The sequence below is a fragment of the Chelonoidis abingdonii genome, chromosome 3 (genome assembly GCF_003597395.2).
Source record: "Chelonoidis abingdonii isolate Lonesome George chromosome 3, CheloAbing_2.0, whole genome shotgun sequence".
NCBI classification, from domain to species: domain Eukaryota; kingdom Metazoa; phylum Chordata; order Testudines; family Testudinidae; genus Chelonoidis; species Chelonoidis abingdonii.
The window spans coordinates 5955553-5975120 of NC_133771.1; the positions used below are offsets into that span (position 1 = coordinate 5955553).

The window sequence follows — 19568 nt, forward strand, 5'->3', positions numbered from 1 at the left end:
ATCCCCATTTGCTGTTTGCAGTATGGAGCTTATGACACAGCTGAGCCATTCTGATTCTTTCCAATAGACAGCAGTGGTGCACCTCTCTCTCCTTTCCTTTCTCTCTATTAGAACTTCACTCTGAGTTCTCATCTAGGCCTTAACTTCCCCCTTTACCGCAGGGGGCGTCCAAAATTAGGATGCCAAGGACTGCACCTTGGCACTTTGCCGGGGACCCCAGAAATGTCGCCCACTTGCTTGGACAATAAACAATCTCCCATTTCTCCCCCAAGACCTGCACATTCCCCCTGCCCCTCAAAAAACAAAACCCATTTGCTGCTCAAGTCCATCCAGCTCCTCATGGGATGCTTCAGAAACAGCCACCTCAGGGTGCTCCGAACAGCAGAAGGGATGACAGGATTCCCATGGACTCTCCCCTTCCACAGCAAGGAAGACTTTGGGGTCAGGGGAGGCAGCCGGGGGAGCATGTGGTGACCAGGGTGCCGGAGGATTCAGGGGCAGTAGGGAAGTCGGACTGAGAGTCTGAGTGTGGAAGAGGGATTTGGGGATAGAGCCTGGAGGGTTATGGGGGGGGAGAGCATGGGAAGGAGAATCCTGGGGGACAAAGGGCACCTCAGGAGATTATGAGGGGCCAGAACCTGGAGGGTTGTCGTGGAGGGGGGGGAGTTTTGGGATGGTGGCAGAGGAAGCCTAAGCGATTGTGGGTAGAGACTGGAGTGCTATGGGGTGCCATGGGGAGGAGGTTCTGGGAGCGGGCAGTGGGAGACGGGGGTCTTGGGAAAGCCACATCAGTCTCCCCCTCCCCATTTATCCCATCCTTGTCCCCCTCCCCAGCCCCACCACTCCCTCCACCTCCTGCCTGCTAGGGGGCTGCAGGCTGGCCTGGCACCAGAGTGGGGAGGCTGAGGCTGGACAAGGCCTGGGGCTGCGGCAGTCCTGGAGGAGAAACTGCGGCTCAGAGATGGCAGCTGGAACGTGGGCCCCTCCACCGCCAGACATCACCTTGTGCTCCAGACCCTGTCCCCAAGGGGAGCAAGCAGGTTCAAAGCAGGGTTTGTCTACACTGAGTCTACGCCTTGGCGCAGCTCAATGCATCAGGTTAAACTGCTCGGAGGGGCTGGTGCCACCGGGGAGCTCACCCTCCTCCTCAGAGGGCAGGTGATCTGAGCCGCTAGCCACGGCATGTGCGTCTGCTGTTAATGTAGGCTAACATCTGGGGGCAGCAGGTGTCTGATCCCACGGCCCTCCACCAAAACCTCCCCACTCAGCGTTGTTCTGCCCCTGCACCAGAAAAAGCAGCTCCCCAGGCCTGGGGGCCTTGACCATCCATGCCAGGGAGGGCTAGATCTGGCCTCCTATGGAAAGTTCCGGTGACAAACCCACCTGCTGCTTTCTATCTCTGACTGACCTCGCCTGAGGCCCATCGCCCCAGTAGCTGAGCCCTGGCTGCACTATTTGCCCTCACGTTTCCACTCCCTCCTCTCTGGCTGCCTTCCTGGCGCAAAGCCAGAGTAAATGGGCTTTGAACTCCAGCCGCTGCTCCACCTACACTGGCAGGAGCCCCGTACCCATCCCAATCCACGGCTAGATTCCCACCCAACATGCCTGGGCAGATGGGCTCCTTGTGCTGCAGAGGGCCCAGGCCTGGCCGCCGAGGCAGACTCTGTGAGCTGCACAGTAGAACTCCACCTCCCAAGCTCCACTGCCTTCTACCAGCAGGCACAGGGTGGCCCAGAGGTGGGTGGGACAAGATTTGGGGCCATAAAGCACCAGAACCAACTCTCTTCTCCACCATCTAACTTGTGCTCAGGCTTTCTGCTGCTGAAGGGAAATGGTCCTGAATACAGGCCTGGGCTGCTAGAATTGCACCACTCTGCAGTGTTTACTTGGCTAAACTCAGAGTAAAGCTGATCTGTGCCAGGAGAGAACCCTCTCCAGATGTGATCCGAGACCGTGCAATGAACTCCTCCTGGAACCAAGGACCATTTTTCTGCTTCAGTCACAAGGTGCGTTTCACTGACCTGCCTTCTCTAACATGATATCAACAGATATGTTTAACTAATACAAATAATTAAAATAAACCCTATCAGGGATGTATATTAAAAACAAAACCTTACCAAAACAAGACACTCCCCTTGATGCAAAGGGTGGGAAGACTGGCTGTGTGGCCTTTTGTTTCTTTGTGATGAAAGAAGGTGGCCTGAATGAGGTATTCTTTGAAAAGGGGTTTCTGTTCCTTACTGGTTTTTTGTTACATTACAAACTCTCGTCTTTTCTACTTGGACAACTGAAAACTAGAGGAATTATCACAACCCAAGAAACTGAACACAGAGCAGTTTCAGAAGGGAGGAATTTTCATCCATAAATAAAATCACATTTCTGTCTGAAAATCTTTTCTCTCTGATGGTTCAGACAGATCAGAGACTGGAATGGTTGATCTCTGCCTGGTCAGTTTGCTCTGTGTCTTGAGCAGCAGAGCAGATCTGATTGTCCCGTCTAGCACCTTGTGACATCACTCACATCTGTGCAAAGTGCCTGTAAAACTCTGCCCTTTGGATCTGGCAGCATTTTCACCCACTTAGCACTCACTTTGCACAGGTCTCAATGCAGCACAAATTGCAAGGCAGGGAAGAATCAGGTCCTTGGTGTGCATTTTACACCAATTTAGTTAAACTGCTGCGAAAGGAGTATGGACATTCTTATGTCGGTTTAAACAAGGCTTATTTATCAATCCAGAACAAACGTAGGCTAAACTGAACTAGCCCAATCAAACCAAACTAAGAGTGTCTCTATACAGGCGCTTGCACCAATGAAACTAAAATGGTTTCATAAAACTGGTGCAAGTTTGTGTAGACATGGCCTCAGTAGATACATACATCTCAGAACAAAGACTGCAGGCCATACTTACAGGATGGGGGACTCTATTCAGGAAGTGGTGGCTCTGACAAAGATTTTGGGGTCACCGCTATTTGGCTTCCAGTGTGATGCCGTGGCCAGAAGGATGAATGCAATCCTTGAATGCATAAACAAGGGAATCTTGAGTGGGAGCAGAGAGGTTATTTTACTGCTGTATTTGGCACTAGTGCGACCGCTGCTGGGATCCTGTGTCCAGCGCTGGTGCCCACAATTCAAGAAGGATGTTGATAAATTGGAGAGGGGTCAGAGAAGAGCCATGAGAATGATTAAAGAGTTGGACAACCTGATAGGCGCAGGGAGCTCAATCTATTTAGTTTAACGGTGAGAAGATTAAGGTGTGACTTGATCACAATCTATCAGTACCTACACGAGGAGCAAATATTTAAAAACTGGCTCTTCAGTTTAGCATGGTCCAAAGGCTGACAGCTGAAGCTAGACAAATTTAGATGGCAAATCAGGAGTACATTTTTAGGGGAAAGGAAAACATTTTGGGAAACAAGAAAATGTGATTATAAAGCCACACTTGGAGGGAGAATCCAAGGGCAGGTGTAGGATGGGAAACTCCTTTGAACTCCTGTTTTGAAGCTGGCAGATGACAGGCCCTCCTCTGCCTGCACAAAGTCACCACTTTCACACACCGGCTGTTTTTGCTGTAGCTTAGTGTTGTTGGAATTGTTCAAAACACAGAATTTTTTCATTTTATTTTAGGTCCCTTTGCCAGAGAGATTTTGCTGAAAGATGAAGCATGAGACAGAGCCTAACTGTGGGACATTTCAGCCCTCAAGGAGCACTGGGCTCATGTGAAAATGGGGGGTAATAATCATCTTAACTAGAGTAGGTGCCTCCATGCACTCCCTGAACTGCCTGCATGCAGCAAGCACAGTGGAAATGCCAGAGTTCAAAGGGTTAATGCACCTTCCTCTCCATTCCCATTTCACTCCTGCTCCTGCTTCTTTCTGGGTTCCCCAAGGCTGCCCCACCCTTAGTCCTGCCTGCATGTCAGTACAGCCCTCACCCACAGCCTGTAGGATCGGGGCCCGGGTCTTCCACAGGACAATCCTCACTGAAACGGATTTTAAAAATCAGGTATGCAATGAATCTGTAACCGCCTAGGACTTAAAGGGTCTCCCCATCGGCTGCGCACTACTGGCAACTTAGATTGGCTCACACAGCCGGTCCTCCTCCTCCAGAAGCCCACAACCCCCTGCCACTTGGCTCTAACAAAGAATCTCCTTTAGCTGTTAGCAGTATAGGGCTGAGTCATTTGGATCCTAGGCTCCCACTCCATGGAGTGGGAGACACACACACAAGCTGGTTCATGACAGAGACCATTTCCCTTTCAGTTGAGAACCTGCAGGAAAAGTGAAGGGTGTTTGCCTTGATTGTACCTGTCTGTCATTCAGCCCCTTTGTCTTCTTAAATCAGCATTACTGGAAAGGCAAATACGCATTTGATGTACAGGACCCGGCAGCACAAAAATAACTTTTTTTTAAAAATATGCATCCAACTGTGATGACTAATTTTACATCTTAGTGCAAAGCAGCCAAAGAGGCAGGTTGACCCGTCTTAAGGCAACTAGGATTCACCTTTCGCAACAAGTTTGGGCCCTACGTTCAAGTACAGTTAGTCTGGCTTTAAAGTACAGAAGACCGCAAGCTTGGACAGCAGCTCCTTGCTAAGAAAGAATTCCCTTAAACTGACCAAAGGCAGATAAACGTGAGTGACACTGTCACTGGCATAGCTCCGCTTTATGTAGTGGGACATCAACACGCCAAACACACTCTCTCCGGGGTAAGACCTAACCCCCTCCACAAAAGTCTAACCCGCTTCTAAAAAGGGAAGCTAAAGCAAAACCCAGCTACCCCGTGCTCTCCCCGACTTCTTGCTGCTGGAGTCACGGCTCTGAAACTGTTTCCTGAAAGTTCTTGAGCCTCATGCATTGTCAAACCCAGGAGGTGAAACTAGCTGAGAAGAAAGAGGGTGGCAAAGAAAAAGTACATTCGATTTGTGTAAATGGCTGAAGGACTGTGGGGTGGTCTCGGGCCACGTAGCTCTGGAAGAGGGAAGACTGCCGAAGAGTTCACCAAGAGGGGTTTTCCTTTAGGGTTACTGAGTTCAAGAGACTCGTTTTCATTCATGCAGAAGGCGTGTTTCCCCCTTGGCTCCAGTTGCATCAGGGCTTGGCCTTCTCTCGGCATGTGCTTCGACTCTCAGTACACGCAGAGATCTGGGAACTTCATCTCATACACCGGGACGGAGTGGTTCTGGGGCTGGCCATAAGCTGCCGTGATGGTACCAGACGGGCTCGGGGGTGGTCTGGAATGGCAGAGAGGAGAGAGTTACAGGTGGACTCCCACATTTCATCAAACTGGAAAAACAGGACCCAGCCTGGCCAGTGGTTCTGCCCAACTCTGCCTCACTGTGAAGATGGCAAAGCTTTCCCCTTCCCAGCTCAGGAGCCTGTCGCTGTGTTACCCAAAGGTGAAGACTGATCACCACTCAGCTGATGCGAAGGCACAAATCCAACCTAGTGACTCCACATTAGGGCCAAACTGGAGAGGACAAGGGGGCGTGCCAGGGTCTAAAGCCCAGCGGAGACAGTGACAGCTTTGGGGAGTTGGGAACATGGGAGAGAACCATACGAAGCAGATGGAGAGGCTGGTGGTATCTCTGCACCTTCCCGTACTGCAGCTGCTGTCCTGTGTACTCTGCTTGCCTGAAGCTCTTTGTGGACGGGGGGCCTGTTTCCTCCCACTTTCTGATAAAGCCAAGCACATTTCCAGTTGTAAGACTGCAGCTGCCTCATGCATGTCTCAACCCACCCCCGGGCCTGTGCCCCAGGGCACAGGCCACCCGCATTGTAGTTCACAAGTCTCTCCCTGCTTGCAGACTGCTGACAGCCCTCTCCCCGACTGTCCTCTCCCCAAAGAGTCTGACACTCACCGGATAGTGATCTCAAAGATCTGGTTCAGCTTGCTCTGCAGTAGCGAGGCCTGCAAGAAACAACAATTCCATTAATCAGAGGCTTCGTGTCCCGGCAGAGCTTATTACAGCTGCAGAGCCCGGACGCATCGCTTCGGGTCTGCGTTCTGCAAGTCCTTGTGTGGGGCACAGCAGGATGCATAGTGCTGCAGCACGCCAGGGCAGGCAACTATGGAACACACTCCTTCACCCAGAGTCCTCAGTGCACCTCCACAGGACATCAACGGAAAGCCGGAAGTCGTGCTGGTGATGCAGGTACCATGCTTCCCTCCTGCGTCTGTACTGACCAACACCGCACCATGGCGTGAAGTGGTGCTTTGAGATTCCAGCTTTCATAGGAGATTGGGATCTGGAGTCCAGATTAATTGGGGCTGTTAATGTTTCCCTGACATGTTTCACAGGAGCAGGGTGCCCTGGCCAAATTTAGACTTGGACAATTCCCCGCTGTGGTTTTAATTGGATATGGGATTCTCCACTTCCTGTCCCAAAGGGCAGTGCAATTGTGCTGTATGCTGCTTGAGAGCTGCTCCACTCCACCCCCGAGCTGGCAGGTCAGATCCTTATCTCTGATGCATAAGGGACTTCGGGGTATTTATACCAGAAAGGTCTAAATATCAGTCACTCACAAAGACCACCTAATTCCGGAGGTCTCACAGCTTCAGGGAGCTGACGGCTTCCTGTGCTTTCACAACAACCTCTCCCATGCGTCACCAACAGGGTTTGAACTTGGAACATAGTACAAAATAGGTCTCCACCATGTAAGCTAAAGGAATAGCTTAGCTGGCGGGTAGCAGTAGTAGGGTGTTATCTGCTAGCAAATCAGCCATTAGCCAGGGTAGGAGCCACAGTTTGCGGTGTGCTACGCTTTGGTTTTATGATCCATTGGGATGGGCCCAGCACGTGCTCCCAGCCTACGTCATCTCCACGGCACTGCAGAGCCGGTGGGTGAGATGCCAAAAGCAGAGACTCACCCGGGCACCGCAGTGAGCCGCAATCTCTTCAAAAGGAGCTTTCTGGAACTTTTCCACCACCAGCCGCCTCCTCTCCCGCTCCTGCTCCTCCACGGCGACGCTGTCTACTAAAGCACCCGGGGGGGACAAAGCAATGGTGAAAAAGCTCTGCGCAGTGCCAGGCACACAGGCCCAGAGTCTCAGTCATTCTGTTCATCGGTTCTGGGGCCATGCACAGATCCTGCCCAGCCCCCAGGGGAACGCATGCTCTGCTATGAGCCCTGGTGTGCAGAGAATACCCAGAAAGCAGTGCCTTCCCGCACCTCTCATCTCCCCTGCATGCCAGGTGGTGCGAGCAGGCTGAGCGCCACACTGCACAGCTACTATATTTGGATTTGTGGGGGCTCAGCACCCTGGGAAAATCAGGCCCCACGTGTCTCATTCTAGGCACTGACACACCCCAAAATCTGGGCACCCAGACACCGATGCACCCCAAAAATCAAAGGACACATTTGAAAACGTTGGCCTAAGCAACATGCCCAAGGTCAGAAAAAGAGTCAGTGGCAGCAGTGCCTGGTTCCCAGTCCTGTGCTCAGACCACTAGCTGGCCATCTCTCCAGCCCTAAAGGGGGTCTCGCTGTGTGAGACTCGCTGGCCAGGCAGTGTGGTGGGCCTGGGGCAGAATTTGTGCCCGACACTTCCAGTCACGTTCATGGAGCAGAACAGCAGAAAGAGGAGACGTTTTACACCCCCTGGACACACACACAATGGGACCAACACAGCTCAATCTTTCCTCTGTGTGCAGACTAACTTAGGCTTAACACAGCAGCATGTGGGTGATAATGTACAGCCTGTGGCACACAGAGGGGCAGACAAGATGATCTAATGGTGCCGGTCCGGCCTTAAACTCTGTGGCACTCTGAAAAGATCGCTCAGTTACTTACCAATTGCTTTCTTCAGGGTTTCGTACGTGATCTCTTCAGCGGGGGCTCTCTAGGGGTAGGGCAAGAAAACAAGGTTATACCTCCAGGGCAGCTTGTCTTTGAGAGCAGAAGAAAGACAGGGGACAGGGCGATTTCATTTCAGTAACAGACCATGTGGTTCTAGGGTCTTGATTCCTCCAGTAGCGCAGGTTACCACTAGGAGGCGTTACCTTTTCAGGCTCAGGACAGGGGTACAGGGCCGGCGCTTCCATTTAGGCGACCTAGGCAGTCGCCTAGGGAGCCAGGATTTGGGAGGGCGGCAATTCAGCAGCGGGGGGTCCTTCTGCACTCCGGGTCGTCGTCGTCAATTCTGTGGCGGGTCCTTCACTCGCTGCGGGACCCGCCACCGAAGTGCCCGGAAGACCGGGAGCGCGGAAGGACACCCCCCCACCGCTGCAGAATTGCCGCCAATGACTGGGAGCGTGGAAGGACCCCCGCCTAGGGCGCCAAAAACCCTAGCGTCGCTCCTGCAGGGGTACCTGGGTGAAACTGAATGGCCTGCACTGTACAGGAGGTCAGCCAATGGTTCCTTCTGGCCTTAAAATCTATGAAGGTGCGACTACGACGACCATCTTTTCAAAAGGCAGAAGTGGGATACATGCAGGAGCCTCGCCCTTCTGTGGCTCCACCCCCTGCTCCTCCTCTTCCCCCAAGGGCCCTGCCCACTAGCCAGGCCAGAAGCCAGAGTCAGGCCATGGTGACAGCTGCTGCCCAGGGAGCCCGGGCCACCGTGAGGAGCCCCAGACCCTCCACCTGCCCTGGTCAGGGGGCTCGAGTGCCTGAGAGCAGCCCCTGGCCCATATCCCCACCCCCTTGGGTGCATTGCCTAGGGCAGGTGATGGGTGCAAGACTCCCCAGGCGGCTCTTACCATGGCTCAGCTCCAGCTTATAGCCTGGCCAGGGGTGGGACGTCGGGGAGGTGGTGAGAAAGGAGGGGCAGGGCCCTGTGGCAAGGGGGGGCTAAGGCGCCCCTCAGCCCCCCAACACGAGAAGAGGCTGGCACCACCCCTGAGCTTTGGGCAGGTGCAGGGCACCACAAGGAATCCGGGACCAGGACATGAAATGTACATTTCGGGGCTGTCCTGCCCATTTCAAGGCGGGTGGTCGCCCTAGTGCTGACAGGTAGGAAGCCCAGAATCTATGGAAAAGGATAAAACACAAAGCGGCTGCCGAAGCAGTGGCTTTCAAAGCAGGGCCGGCTCCAAGCCACAGCGCGCCAAGCGCGTGCTTGGGGCGGCATGCCGCGGGGGGCGCTCTGCTGGTTGTTGGGAGGGCGGCAGGCGGCTCCGGTGGACCTCCCGCAGGCATTCCTGCGGAGAGTCCGCTGGACCCGCGGCTCCGGTGGAGCATCCGCAGGCACGCCTGCCGGAGGTCCACCGGAGCTGCGGGACCAGCCTGTGGCAGAACGCCCCCCGCGGCGTGCCGCCATCCTTGGGGCGCTGAAATGGCTAGAGCCGGCCCTGTTTCAGAGAGCGAAGCAATCAATCAAACATACTCTTGGAAGGTAAATGCTGGAGAGAACTGCCACATGGGAGCTCTTCCTCCCCCCGAGGATGGGACACCAGCCTTGGTTACCTGGCCCTGGCTGCCAGCAGGGATGTCAGGCTGTAATAATTCGTGCGTAGGACGCTGGTGGGCACAAGGCCTGTTCACCTCGCCCTGCTGAACACGAGGAGTGAATTATTACCCCATCCCTCATGGCCTGCAACGGCCAGATGCAGACACAGAGTGCTTGGCCAGGCATACTAATGAAAAATTACACGGTGCTTAAGTATGTCGCATTATCCTGTTAAAACAGGAGCTTACGGGGAGAGAAGGCAGGTCAGGAGATGGGAATGTTTAGCATCGCGGGAAGGCTCGGGTTTGTCTTTTACAGGTATTTCACTCCCACAGATCCTGTGCATTCAGTGTAGCTGGAACCACAGCGAGGATCTGTATTAAGACCAAAGTCTCTGAAGATCCTGGGGCTCCAGGCAGGTTTTAGTCTTTGGGCATGGCTACACTTGTAGCTGTAGAGCTGTGTGAGTTAAACCAGCCCTCGGAGAGCACAGCAGGGAAAGCGCTGCAGTGTGCCCACATTGTCAGATTCAAGCACACTGGCGTGGCCACATTAGCAGCTCTTGCAACAGCCACAGAGAGCAGTGCATTGTGGTAGCTATCGCAACATGCGAGTGGCTGCAATGTGCTTTTCAAATGGTGGGGTGGAGTGTGACAGTGTGTGTTGTGTGTATGTGAGGGGAGAGAGAGTGGGTTTTGGGGGGGTTGAGAGCATGTCAGCATTCTGTCTTGTAAGTTCAGACAGCAGCAGACCCCCCCACACACCTCTCTCTCTCTCTCTCTCTTTCACACACACACACACGCGCGCGCACACACACTCACTAATGGATTCTTTGTCCCAGAGCAGATAAGCAGCTGTCTGTCAGAAACAGAGCTTGAAAGGGGATATCCGCATTCCTGCAGTGATTTCAAAACAATGAGAAGAGTGGCCACTTGACTTCAGGGGATTATGGGACGTTTCTGGAGGCCGATCAGAGCGCAGTAATGCAACACCTCATTCACACTGATGCCCGGGCATTTCAGCTGAGGCGCAGCAAGCGTTATGCTTCTCACTGAGGTGGAGTTCCAGGAGCGCTCTAGCCATGGAGTCAGAGCACTCTACGTGCCTTGCCAGCGTGGACGAGTTGTGGGTTAGGGCACCCAGGGCTGCTTTAATGCGCTCTAACTTGCAAGTGTAGCCAAGCCCTGAGTCTCTCTCTAACCACAAATGCAACATGGAGTCAAGTCAATGGCTGGTGAAGAGCGAATCTCAGATACCAGGCGAGTAGGGAGGGGTGTATGGGAGCGGGTCTTCGCCAAGATCTCAACTCGGTGGAAAGAAGGGGGAAAACGATCTGGGGGACAGTGAAAGTGAACGATGAGGGGAGATGAAAGAGGTACCCACACACAGGCTGTCTGCACAGCACCCGCGCTGGGGGAGATGGGAACACTCTGTAAGCATGGGAGTGGGGGAGAGAGAATGTTCTGGATGGGGCTAGAAGTAATGGGCTCAGGGAAACGTCTGCAGAAAAAGCTTCCCAGGCAGGAAATCGTCTCCCTCTGGGTTCACCTTGCATGATCTAATAGGGCTCTGCCATCCCTAGATTTGATAGGAAAATGGCTGTTCCAAGCAAGCGCCCCGCTGCCAATCCAGCTGGCTCAGGACACTGGGCACCAGCAAAGGAGCTGTCTAGGCAAGCCACAAAAACCACCCCTCCTGCTGGTGACATGGTGTAATGACAAGGACAGTTCTCAGGCTGGCCTGAACAGGTGGCCAATTGGCAGCCCACAGTACCTCCTCTTTCTCGGGACTGTTCCTCGATTCCACTTCGACCTGAAGAGAAATGGTCTCGCCGATGCTCTTCCTCTTGGACAACCGATCTTCGTCTGGAAAACAGGGGGAGCCAACCCGTCAGGAAGGCAGAGAGGGGAGACACCGTTTGGGAGCGGGGCTGTCTGGGTCAGAAGAGGGAAGGATGCAGAGGTTGCAGAAGTTCCTTTGCTGGAGGTTTTCAGAAGGAGGCTGGAGCCATCTGACCGGCATGGTTTAGACCCAACAAATCCTGTGTTCCAGCAGGGAGTAGACTAGGTGACCCTTGCGGTCCCTTGTGACCCTACGGTTCTACTTCTCTCTCTCCTGTAGTTATTTGGCCCCGGCTGCCGTAGTAGCAGAGCTGCTCACAGCCCCCTGTGAGGCAGGCCAATGCAGTTATCCCCATGGTACAGGTGGCGCACAGAGACTAAGTGACTTTACCAAGGTCACGCGGGGAGTCTACGGCAAAGCAAGGACTCAAATCTCGGAAGCTTGCAACTGAGCCATGCCGCTTGCATGGCAGGGCACTGCAATGGAAAAGGCCACAGCACGCAGGGATGCTCTGTACCATACCTGTCAGCTGGGGGATGTAGGGGGTGCTGAGCCGGTCTGAATTATAACCGCTGCCTCCCAGCACCTCACTGATCTTGCTCTGTCGGAAGAAGACCTCGGGCACTAAGTGATCCAGGCTCTTCGTCAGCCTGCGTGATTGAACAGGGAGGAAAACAGGTAACGACACTGGCATGTTGCAGTTTGGGTTACCTGGGCCCTTGCTTTTCAGAGGCCTGTAGGGTTTCCAGGTGAATAGTTGGTGTTGGTCCTGCTTTGAGCAGGGGGTTGGACTAGATACCTCCTGAGGTCTCTTCCAACCCTAATCTTCTATGATTCTATGACTGGGACTGCTCTACCTCCCTCCAAGACAGCCAGATCAGTTCAGGTGGGCAAAGACGACTCTGACCATGATCCTCCTCTGATTCACACCAGCTACAGCAGAGTGACACTCGTCTAAGCAAGATCAGAACCAGGCCCCTCGGCATTTCTGCCTGGAGAAGGAGATGCTACCACCTGAGGAGAGAGCTGATGCACATTCTCTTGACTCAGGGGAAGAAAGGAAATGACTCTGCTGGGAGGTTTCCCTGGCAGCTACTTCTCCAGGATTCCTCCTTCAACTCATCTGGCAATTTGAACCCACACAAAGGCTGCTAATGGAGAATTATAAAGGGCGACAGTTGGTCAGCACACAACTGCAGGTGACGGTTCTGACAGGTGCAGCAGCATTTCTGCCGCTGCTCTGAGTTCAAACCAAGGGTGACAAGTGCCTTTTACAGCAGGGGTGCTTACCGGGGTTTCTCCACAAACACGTCTTCTGGGAGTAGGTATGGCGCCTCCTTCTGCCTCGTCTCGAGGACCTAGCGGGGAGGGAACAGAAGAGAACCCGTCAGTGGCTTATCCTCTGCGTGGCAAGTTAACCAACTTAGCAAATATCCATGGGAACCGAACGTTCAGACTTTTTCGTTGAGGCCAGTTTAGTGCCGGGGACAGGGGCCTGATGGACAGCCCTGGAGACAATAATCCTCTAGCTGCCTCCAGAACAGGCGCTGTGTGGGCAGAGGCAGCTCAAGTCCCCCTACCCCCTCCACACACACACACCCTACTTCACCACCGGGCCTGCCTCCACCCTACCCTGGAGTGACCCCTTCTCAGAGTGGGAGGGAAATTCAGCCTTCAGCTTCCCCGCTGAGACAATCAGTGAGGGGGCCAGTAAGTGGGGTGGATTTCCTGATGGAGGACTTTTCAGCTTGGAAAAGAGGAGACTAAGGGGGGATATGATAGAGGTCTATAAAATCATGAGTGATGGGAGAAAGCAAATAAGGAAAAGTTATTTACTTATTTCAATAATACAAGAACTAGGGGTCACCAAATGAAATTAATAGGCAGTAGGTTTAAAAACAAATAAAAGGAAGTTCTTCTTCACACAGCGCACAGTCAACCTGTGGAACTCCTTGCCTGAGGAGGTTGTGAAGACTAGGACTATAACAGTGTTTAAAAGAGAACTGGATAAATTCATGGAGGTTACATCCATTAATGGCTATTAGCCAGGATGGGTAATGAATGGTGTCCCTAGCCTGTCTGTCTGTCAGAGGATGGAGATGGATGGCAGGAGAGAGATCACTTGATCACTGCCTGTTAGGTTCACTCCCTCTGGGGCACCTGGTATTGGCCACTGTTGGTAGATAGGATGCTGGGCTGGATGGACCTTTGGTCTGACCCAGTATGGCCGTTCTCATCTTCCCTCTGGTCACAGTTGACCAAGACCCTCCAGACTCACTGCACACAACCCAGCCAACAGGCATGATTTTCAGTGGCTTCCAACCTGGGCTGGATTTGACCTGGTGACCTGGGGCTAGCCAGTGTCTGGTGTAACACTACAGACCTTGGGGGAGTTCCACCAGCCATGGGTTAGCTAGGTAACTGTGCCACTGGAAGCGCATGTCTCCCACTGAGAGCCGGGTCCCCTCCACCCTGCACAGCGTACAGCTAAGAGCCGAGGGGGGGTCCAAGCCACACTGACCTCGTGGATGTGCTGGCAGAAGGCGGGCACCGTGGTGAGCTGGCTGATCAGATTCAAGTAGGCGGCGCCGAGGGCATAGAGGGCGCAGCGGTTGTACACAGGCAGGTTATCCTCGTTGATCTGGGCGATCTCCTGCAAAGCCCACGGACAGGGAGAGACCCGTCAGCATGGCCGGGACCGGGGAGCCGGTTAGTTTGTTAGCCAAGCAATGACAGGCGGATGGGGAGACAGCAAACTAACTGGCAGGGGTTGAGACCAAAAAAAGGAGTCACAGGGCGGCTGGCACTTTAAGGGGAGTTCGGCCCAGTGTCGCCTATGACTGATTGCTATTTTTCCCCGAGGATGCTCCACCCCGAGGCCCTGCCCCCACCCCCCCAAGGCCTCACCCTCACTCCACCTCTTCCTGCCCCCTCTGCCCCCTCCCTCAAGGCCTCACCATCACTCCACCTCTCTCTGCCCCCGCACCGCGCCCTCCTCCAAGGTCCATGCTCGTTGCCCTCCCCCAATTGCCAAACTGCTGATCTGCAGCCCCACAGATCAGCTGTGTCGGGTAGGTGCTGAGCACCCACTGTTTTTTTCCCCATGGATGCTTCAGCCCCAGAGCACCCACAGAGTCGGTGCCTGTGCCTGTGACAGGTCAGCTGCCTCCCAGCCAGCCAGCCATCAGGTGAGCCTACAAGCCAGCAGTGGCTCAGCTGGAATGGAGAGGTACTGGCGCAAGATTGGTTTCTGTGGCAGGAAAGTCGGATGGTGGAAAGCTGAAGGCAATAGAGGGGCCCCTACAGAAGACCCCTGGTTAGCCAGGAAGAGATGACTGATGTGCTGAATTTACACAGAAGAATTAAAGCTCAGGTTCTGAAATAGACTCCGGTGTGACACTGGTTCTTTCCTGGGCAGCCAGGCCAGCAGCCTACAGCATGGATGGGATATGAACATCCTAGTGGGTGGTCCAAAACCATGTGAATTGAGTGGGGAGGGGAGAGCCCATATAGCTGCTTCTCCACCTCAGTGCTAACCCCATGTGGGCAAATGCCGAGAGGTCTACGTCCCACACTGATTTAGGCTCAGAAGCTGGATGTCCCTTTAACCACTTCGCGCATCTTCTCCATCTACTATTAAGTAGATGTTCCATTGAAACCAATGCATCAGAGAAAGGCAGTAGCTAAATTAATCTGCATTTGCCGAACATACGGCACTATGTTTCCAGCTTATTACCAGGTGGCTTTGCTCACTGACATTTGTGTGCGCGACAGGTGAGTGGCAAGGCAGGGCTGCTGTCATGTTAGTGTTTTGTTTTCCAGTCTGGGTTTACTGGCTACGTTGCATTTACTGGTTCATTTTTGTATTGCTATTTATTCCATTGTCTAAGGTACCCAAAGGCTTCTGGGTACCTGATGCGGAGAAATAAAAGAATATTATAATGTTAATTGCAGTGAAAGGTTTAAAAGAGAAGAGGGGTTGGAACTGCCTGGGCAAACACAGAAGAGAAACAGTTCTCAAATATTCATTCAGATTTTGACACGACTGTGTTCGAGGCTAAGATGGTGGAACTTATAAACCAAGGAGGCAGAATGAAAGTGCTGCTGTAATTCCCATATTACTCCTGAAGAAATTCTGCACCAAAAAAAAGTAAAAAATTCTGCACAAGTTTTAGAATTCTGCATATTTTATTTTCTGCACATGCGCAGTGGTGCAGAATTCCCCCAGGAGTCCCACGTCACACTTCTCTCCTGCAGCCCCTCAGAGTGCATTGCACCAACCTCGCCACATTGAGCCAAACCTGGATCTCATTTGCACGGATAAAAATCTGGAGTAACCCCGGGGGCCTTCCCTAACTCAATATCACAACATCCATCTGGGGAAGGTAAGCATGACAGACGTGGGGTCGCATCCTGATCTCCACTGGGCCCATGTAAAACTCCATTAAGTCACGCAACATAACAGAGCCCAGAATCCAGCCCTGCTACATTTCTTTTCACCCACTAGCCAATGTGGAATTTACCCCACTTTGGTCTGCCTGCTCCATGCCTAGCTGAGGTCCTTGCATCGATCCCGTCTTTGCACCAAGGAGAGAGGAGCCCTCTACACTGTAGGCCCCGCCCCCAGCACTGGTCACACGATCCTACCTGAACTGCCAGCACCAGGCGGATCAAGTCCACCACCACCTCTTCGTTGGCCAGCTCGATGCTAATGAGTGCCAGCATGCTGTACAGCGCCTCGTAGTGCGGTTGCACGTTGCTCTCCTCTTTGCTCGTCAGGTAGATGTGTCGGTAGAGCTGCTGGGAATGCTGCCGGGGAGAAGAGAGCGCGGCACCACGTAAACGGAGCCCAGGGAAAACATGGGTTCTTGTTTGAGAGGCGTAACAGGAGCCAGCCAAGCATGGCACAAGTCACAGCGGCAGGTGCTTCTAGCCAGCCTTCGCTAGGTACTAAAAACGTTAGCACCATGGCAATTCTGCTCTTGGGGAGACCCTGCCTGGCTGCGTTCTGCCTTCGGTTACACCTACAGCTCCCACGGGCAGAACCTGCCCCACTGACCTTCAAGGGAGAGCAGTTCTGCCATTGGCATCTGATACTGCGAAAGGCCGAGCACCTTCTGCAAGGAGCTGAGACCTGTCAACTCAGCACATCTCAGAGCCTGGCTCCTGATTCCAAAATACATCCCTAGTCCGGAAAGCACAAAAGGCCCACTGAAGGGATGCAAGCACTCCCGTACGCAAGGCTGTAGGCCCTTTGCTGTCCGGCTTTCCTCCAGCTTCCTAGCCAATGTTTCAAACTAGGTTCCTTATCGGTTGTGTAAGGCAGATCAGTAGGGATTTGGCAGCTTATTCTCCTACTGCCAGAAACTGTGGGTTTCAGCCTCAGGATCACAACCTCAGCATCGCGTCTGAGGAATCCAGAGAGTTTCTCCAGTCCTAAGATTTCATTGTCAACTTGAACTCGCTTTTCTAGTTGCAAAGGAAATCTTGTGCATATAAACAGGGTAGAATCCCTGTTATACAAATGAGGCGACCAGAGCATCGATGAACAGAAGGCACATGTGGAGCTTACTAGATAGAGTTTTCAGATCCTTGGGATTCTGTGGTAGTTGCAATGATTGAATGGGCGGGAAGAAGTAGGTTCATTTACTCTATAACAACGGGGAATATGCAGGGCAGGACATTGCGTCAATGATCATTGTAAGATAATTTGTAGCTGTGAAATTATCCAAGGTAAATGCTGCCTCTGACAATCTGCTGCTCAATACTGCGCACATTGTCAGGTACTACAGCATTTTGTGAAACAGCACAAAGGATTCTGTGGGGGATCAACTCATAAGAGAAAACAATGGATGGTCTGGGGATACAAAAGAGCATTCGCGGGGCAGTGAGCAGAGATCAGCTGTTAGAATCCAGTCAGCGCATCTCACACGATCACTGGGCGCTCCCAGGCACGGGTGGACTGAGATCTTTCCTCTCTTCTCACTCATGCTGCTCCATGACACACGGAACCGGGCCACACTCCTTATCCATGTCACACGAATTTTGCGGGAGAGTGAGCTGGCACAAGAGCTGGCCAGCTGCTACCATCAAACAAGCCCCAGCACCTACCTTTTTCATGAAGACGGTATCTTGGCGGGAACACTTATCCACTTTCAGCTTCAGGACAGAGATGTCATTGATGGTGCTGCAGTTAAAGAGACAAGGGGAAGGGAAATCTAGGACCCAGATGCAGCGGAATATTGTAGGAGGAAGAGAACTGTCCTTCCCTTAGCTTTCTTGGTAGAATACAAATCCCCTCCTCCACTTGCCCAGCTACTGCGCCACCTACAGGGAGTAAACTTGTCTGGCAAGAACCAATGCTGGAGGCTTGTGGCATATTTTTAAAGAAAACTGAGCTATTAAGGGATGTAAAAAACTAAGCTATCACCTGTCCATAGTCATCTGCAGTAGCCCTGTCCTATTCCCACTCCTGCGCTTCTGTTTGCGGTTACCGTCATTTGTATGTAACGGCGTCATCTCAACTGTAAACTCCCCGACTGAGTGTCCGGTCTCTGTGTTGTGTGAGGCTCCTATGTTGGGTATCTCGGGTCTGTGACATGAACACAGGCAGTAGTAGGAGTACTAGATAGGTTTCACAGGCATTAATTAATAATCCTCACAACAGCCCCTGTGAGGACAGCAAGTATCAATCCCCATTTTACAGAAAGGGAAACTGAGGCACAGGACGATTAACGCTCAGCATCCCAGAGGAAATCAGCAGCAGGCTCAGTAGCCAGTAGCTGCTGGTTCCCAGTCCTGGGATTACACCCACAGATTATGCCTCTTGACATTTCTTTACGAACATTAAAACTTAATTTTTTGAAAAAGGACTATCCTAATTTCAGGAAACATGCATTAAAGGGTGCCTATATGTCTGTCATAACGTGCAGGTGCTACCACCACCCGTAGGTGCCTGACGTAAAACCAGAGTCTGATCCCAGCCACAACCCATCCGCGTGGAACACGCCAGTGCACCTGATAGTTGAAAACTTGGGCCTGTTTCCATGGCGGTCAATGAAGCTGATCAGTATCTCGAGGACAAAGAGACGCAGGTCGGCATCTTCCATCAACGCAGCCGAGAGCAACCTGTCCAGGAAAGAGCTGGGCAGGGCCGTGAGCATGTTACTGCACTGGAAGCCCGTGGAGACCTGCAGGTTGCACAAGGTGGAGGGAGAGCAGAAGGGGGATATTAGCCAGTGGGAAAAACATCCCATGGATAGAAAAGCTGGGGGATGGGCGGAAGAGAGTCGCTGGCCTGCAGAGGAACTGCCTGAGCTCCACTTTAACCCCTTGTGGCACGGGGAGCAGCTTGGCATGGGAGCTTCCAGGCAGCCCCTGGGCTGGCGCAGAGACAGGCTGCATGGGGAGTCATGAAGGGCAGCGACCACTAGTCCTGCCCACAGGCCGGGGCTGCACCTGCAACCCACACAGCGTCCCTAGCTTCGAAAACCCAGAAAGAGGGACTGGAACTCAAACCCATGTGGCACAGCAGGGTACTAGCCACAGAGCCACCCAGCAATTCCTTGCTTTGGTACATTGGGTTTGAACATGGGCCCTGTTCTTTGCAAGAGGGTGAGTAGTCAAACCTTCCTGAGGATGGGCAGGTGCCTGCCCGCCCGCCAGCCACCGGCTGTCCCAGGGCAAGGCCTGTGCTGAGATTGCATGGGCCACACCTGCTAAGGGACCCCGTTCGTACCTGCAGGAGGGATTTCAGCAGCATTATCTGAGTCAGGCGATTCCGATTCTCCCTGCAGGGGACAAAAAACAACAGTGAACTCTGCATGGAAAAGACTTACAGAAACCCAAAGCAATCAGTCTATTCTCCGCGCCAGGGCCAGGGCAGGAGTGTTCCCTAGGGGATATTTCCTAGTGTCTCGGCCAGGCGAGTTAACAGCTCAAGCAACAGTGGCCACAGCACTAACCTTAACACTGGGGCACTCGCTGCTCAACAGATGTCATTGCCCTTGGCTCCTAGTCAGACCCCTGCAGGCCACCAGATGTAACTCCTCTCCCTCCTTAGTATTCACACCCTTCTATTTGCAGACAATGATCCCGCAATCACCTCCGGTCACTGCACAATCAAGCTCTCCAGATTGTGGGCTTCATTCCAACACCACTTCAGTCTTGTACCAGTGCAACACGACTGAGTGCAGTGGAGACACACCAACTTTTCACCAGTCACTTGGGTGTAACACATTCATTGGCCTCTGCTCTGTAATGAGGCACCAACCCTGGTTTTCATCATTTCATTTTTCGAGGTAAACAAGACAAATCCTGAGGTCCCTACGAGGGACG

General features: G+C 53.0%; 1 protein-coding gene across 11 annotated transcripts in view; it reads right to left on the reverse strand.

Annotated features, from left to right (window-relative positions):
- Positions 1 to 3602: 3602 nt before the first annotated feature.
- The window catches only part of EFR3B (EFR3 homolog B), a 155817-nt gene continuing 139851 nt past the window's right edge, over positions 3603 to 19568 (reverse strand). For 8 of the 11 annotated variants that reach the window (XM_032790544.2, XM_075063571.1, XM_075063569.1 and 5 more), the window contains 12 exons: positions 18970 to 19021; positions 18249 to 18421; positions 17343 to 17418; positions 15879 to 16040; positions 13753 to 13884; positions 12522 to 12589; positions 11754 to 11881; positions 11163 to 11254; positions 7793 to 7841; positions 6870 to 6976; positions 5860 to 5909; positions 4383 to 5232 (listed from right to left, as the gene is read on the reverse strand). In XM_032790544.2, the coding sequence (XP_032646435.1) occupies positions 5127 to 5232; positions 5860 to 5909; positions 6870 to 6976; positions 7793 to 7841; positions 11163 to 11254; positions 11754 to 11881; positions 12522 to 12589; positions 13753 to 13884; positions 15879 to 16040; positions 17343 to 17418; positions 18249 to 18421; positions 18970 to 19021 (1195 nt within the window). In that variant the 3' untranslated portion in view covers positions 4383 to 5126. Of the gene's footprint in view, positions 5233 to 5859; positions 5910 to 6869; positions 6977 to 7792; positions 7842 to 11162; positions 11255 to 11753; positions 11882 to 12521; positions 12590 to 13752; positions 13885 to 15878; positions 16041 to 17342; positions 17419 to 18248; positions 18422 to 18969; positions 19022 to 19568 lie in introns of all 11 variants that reach the window. The other 3 variants (XM_075063572.1, XM_075063570.1, XM_032790541.2) reach the window with 3 other exon arrangements.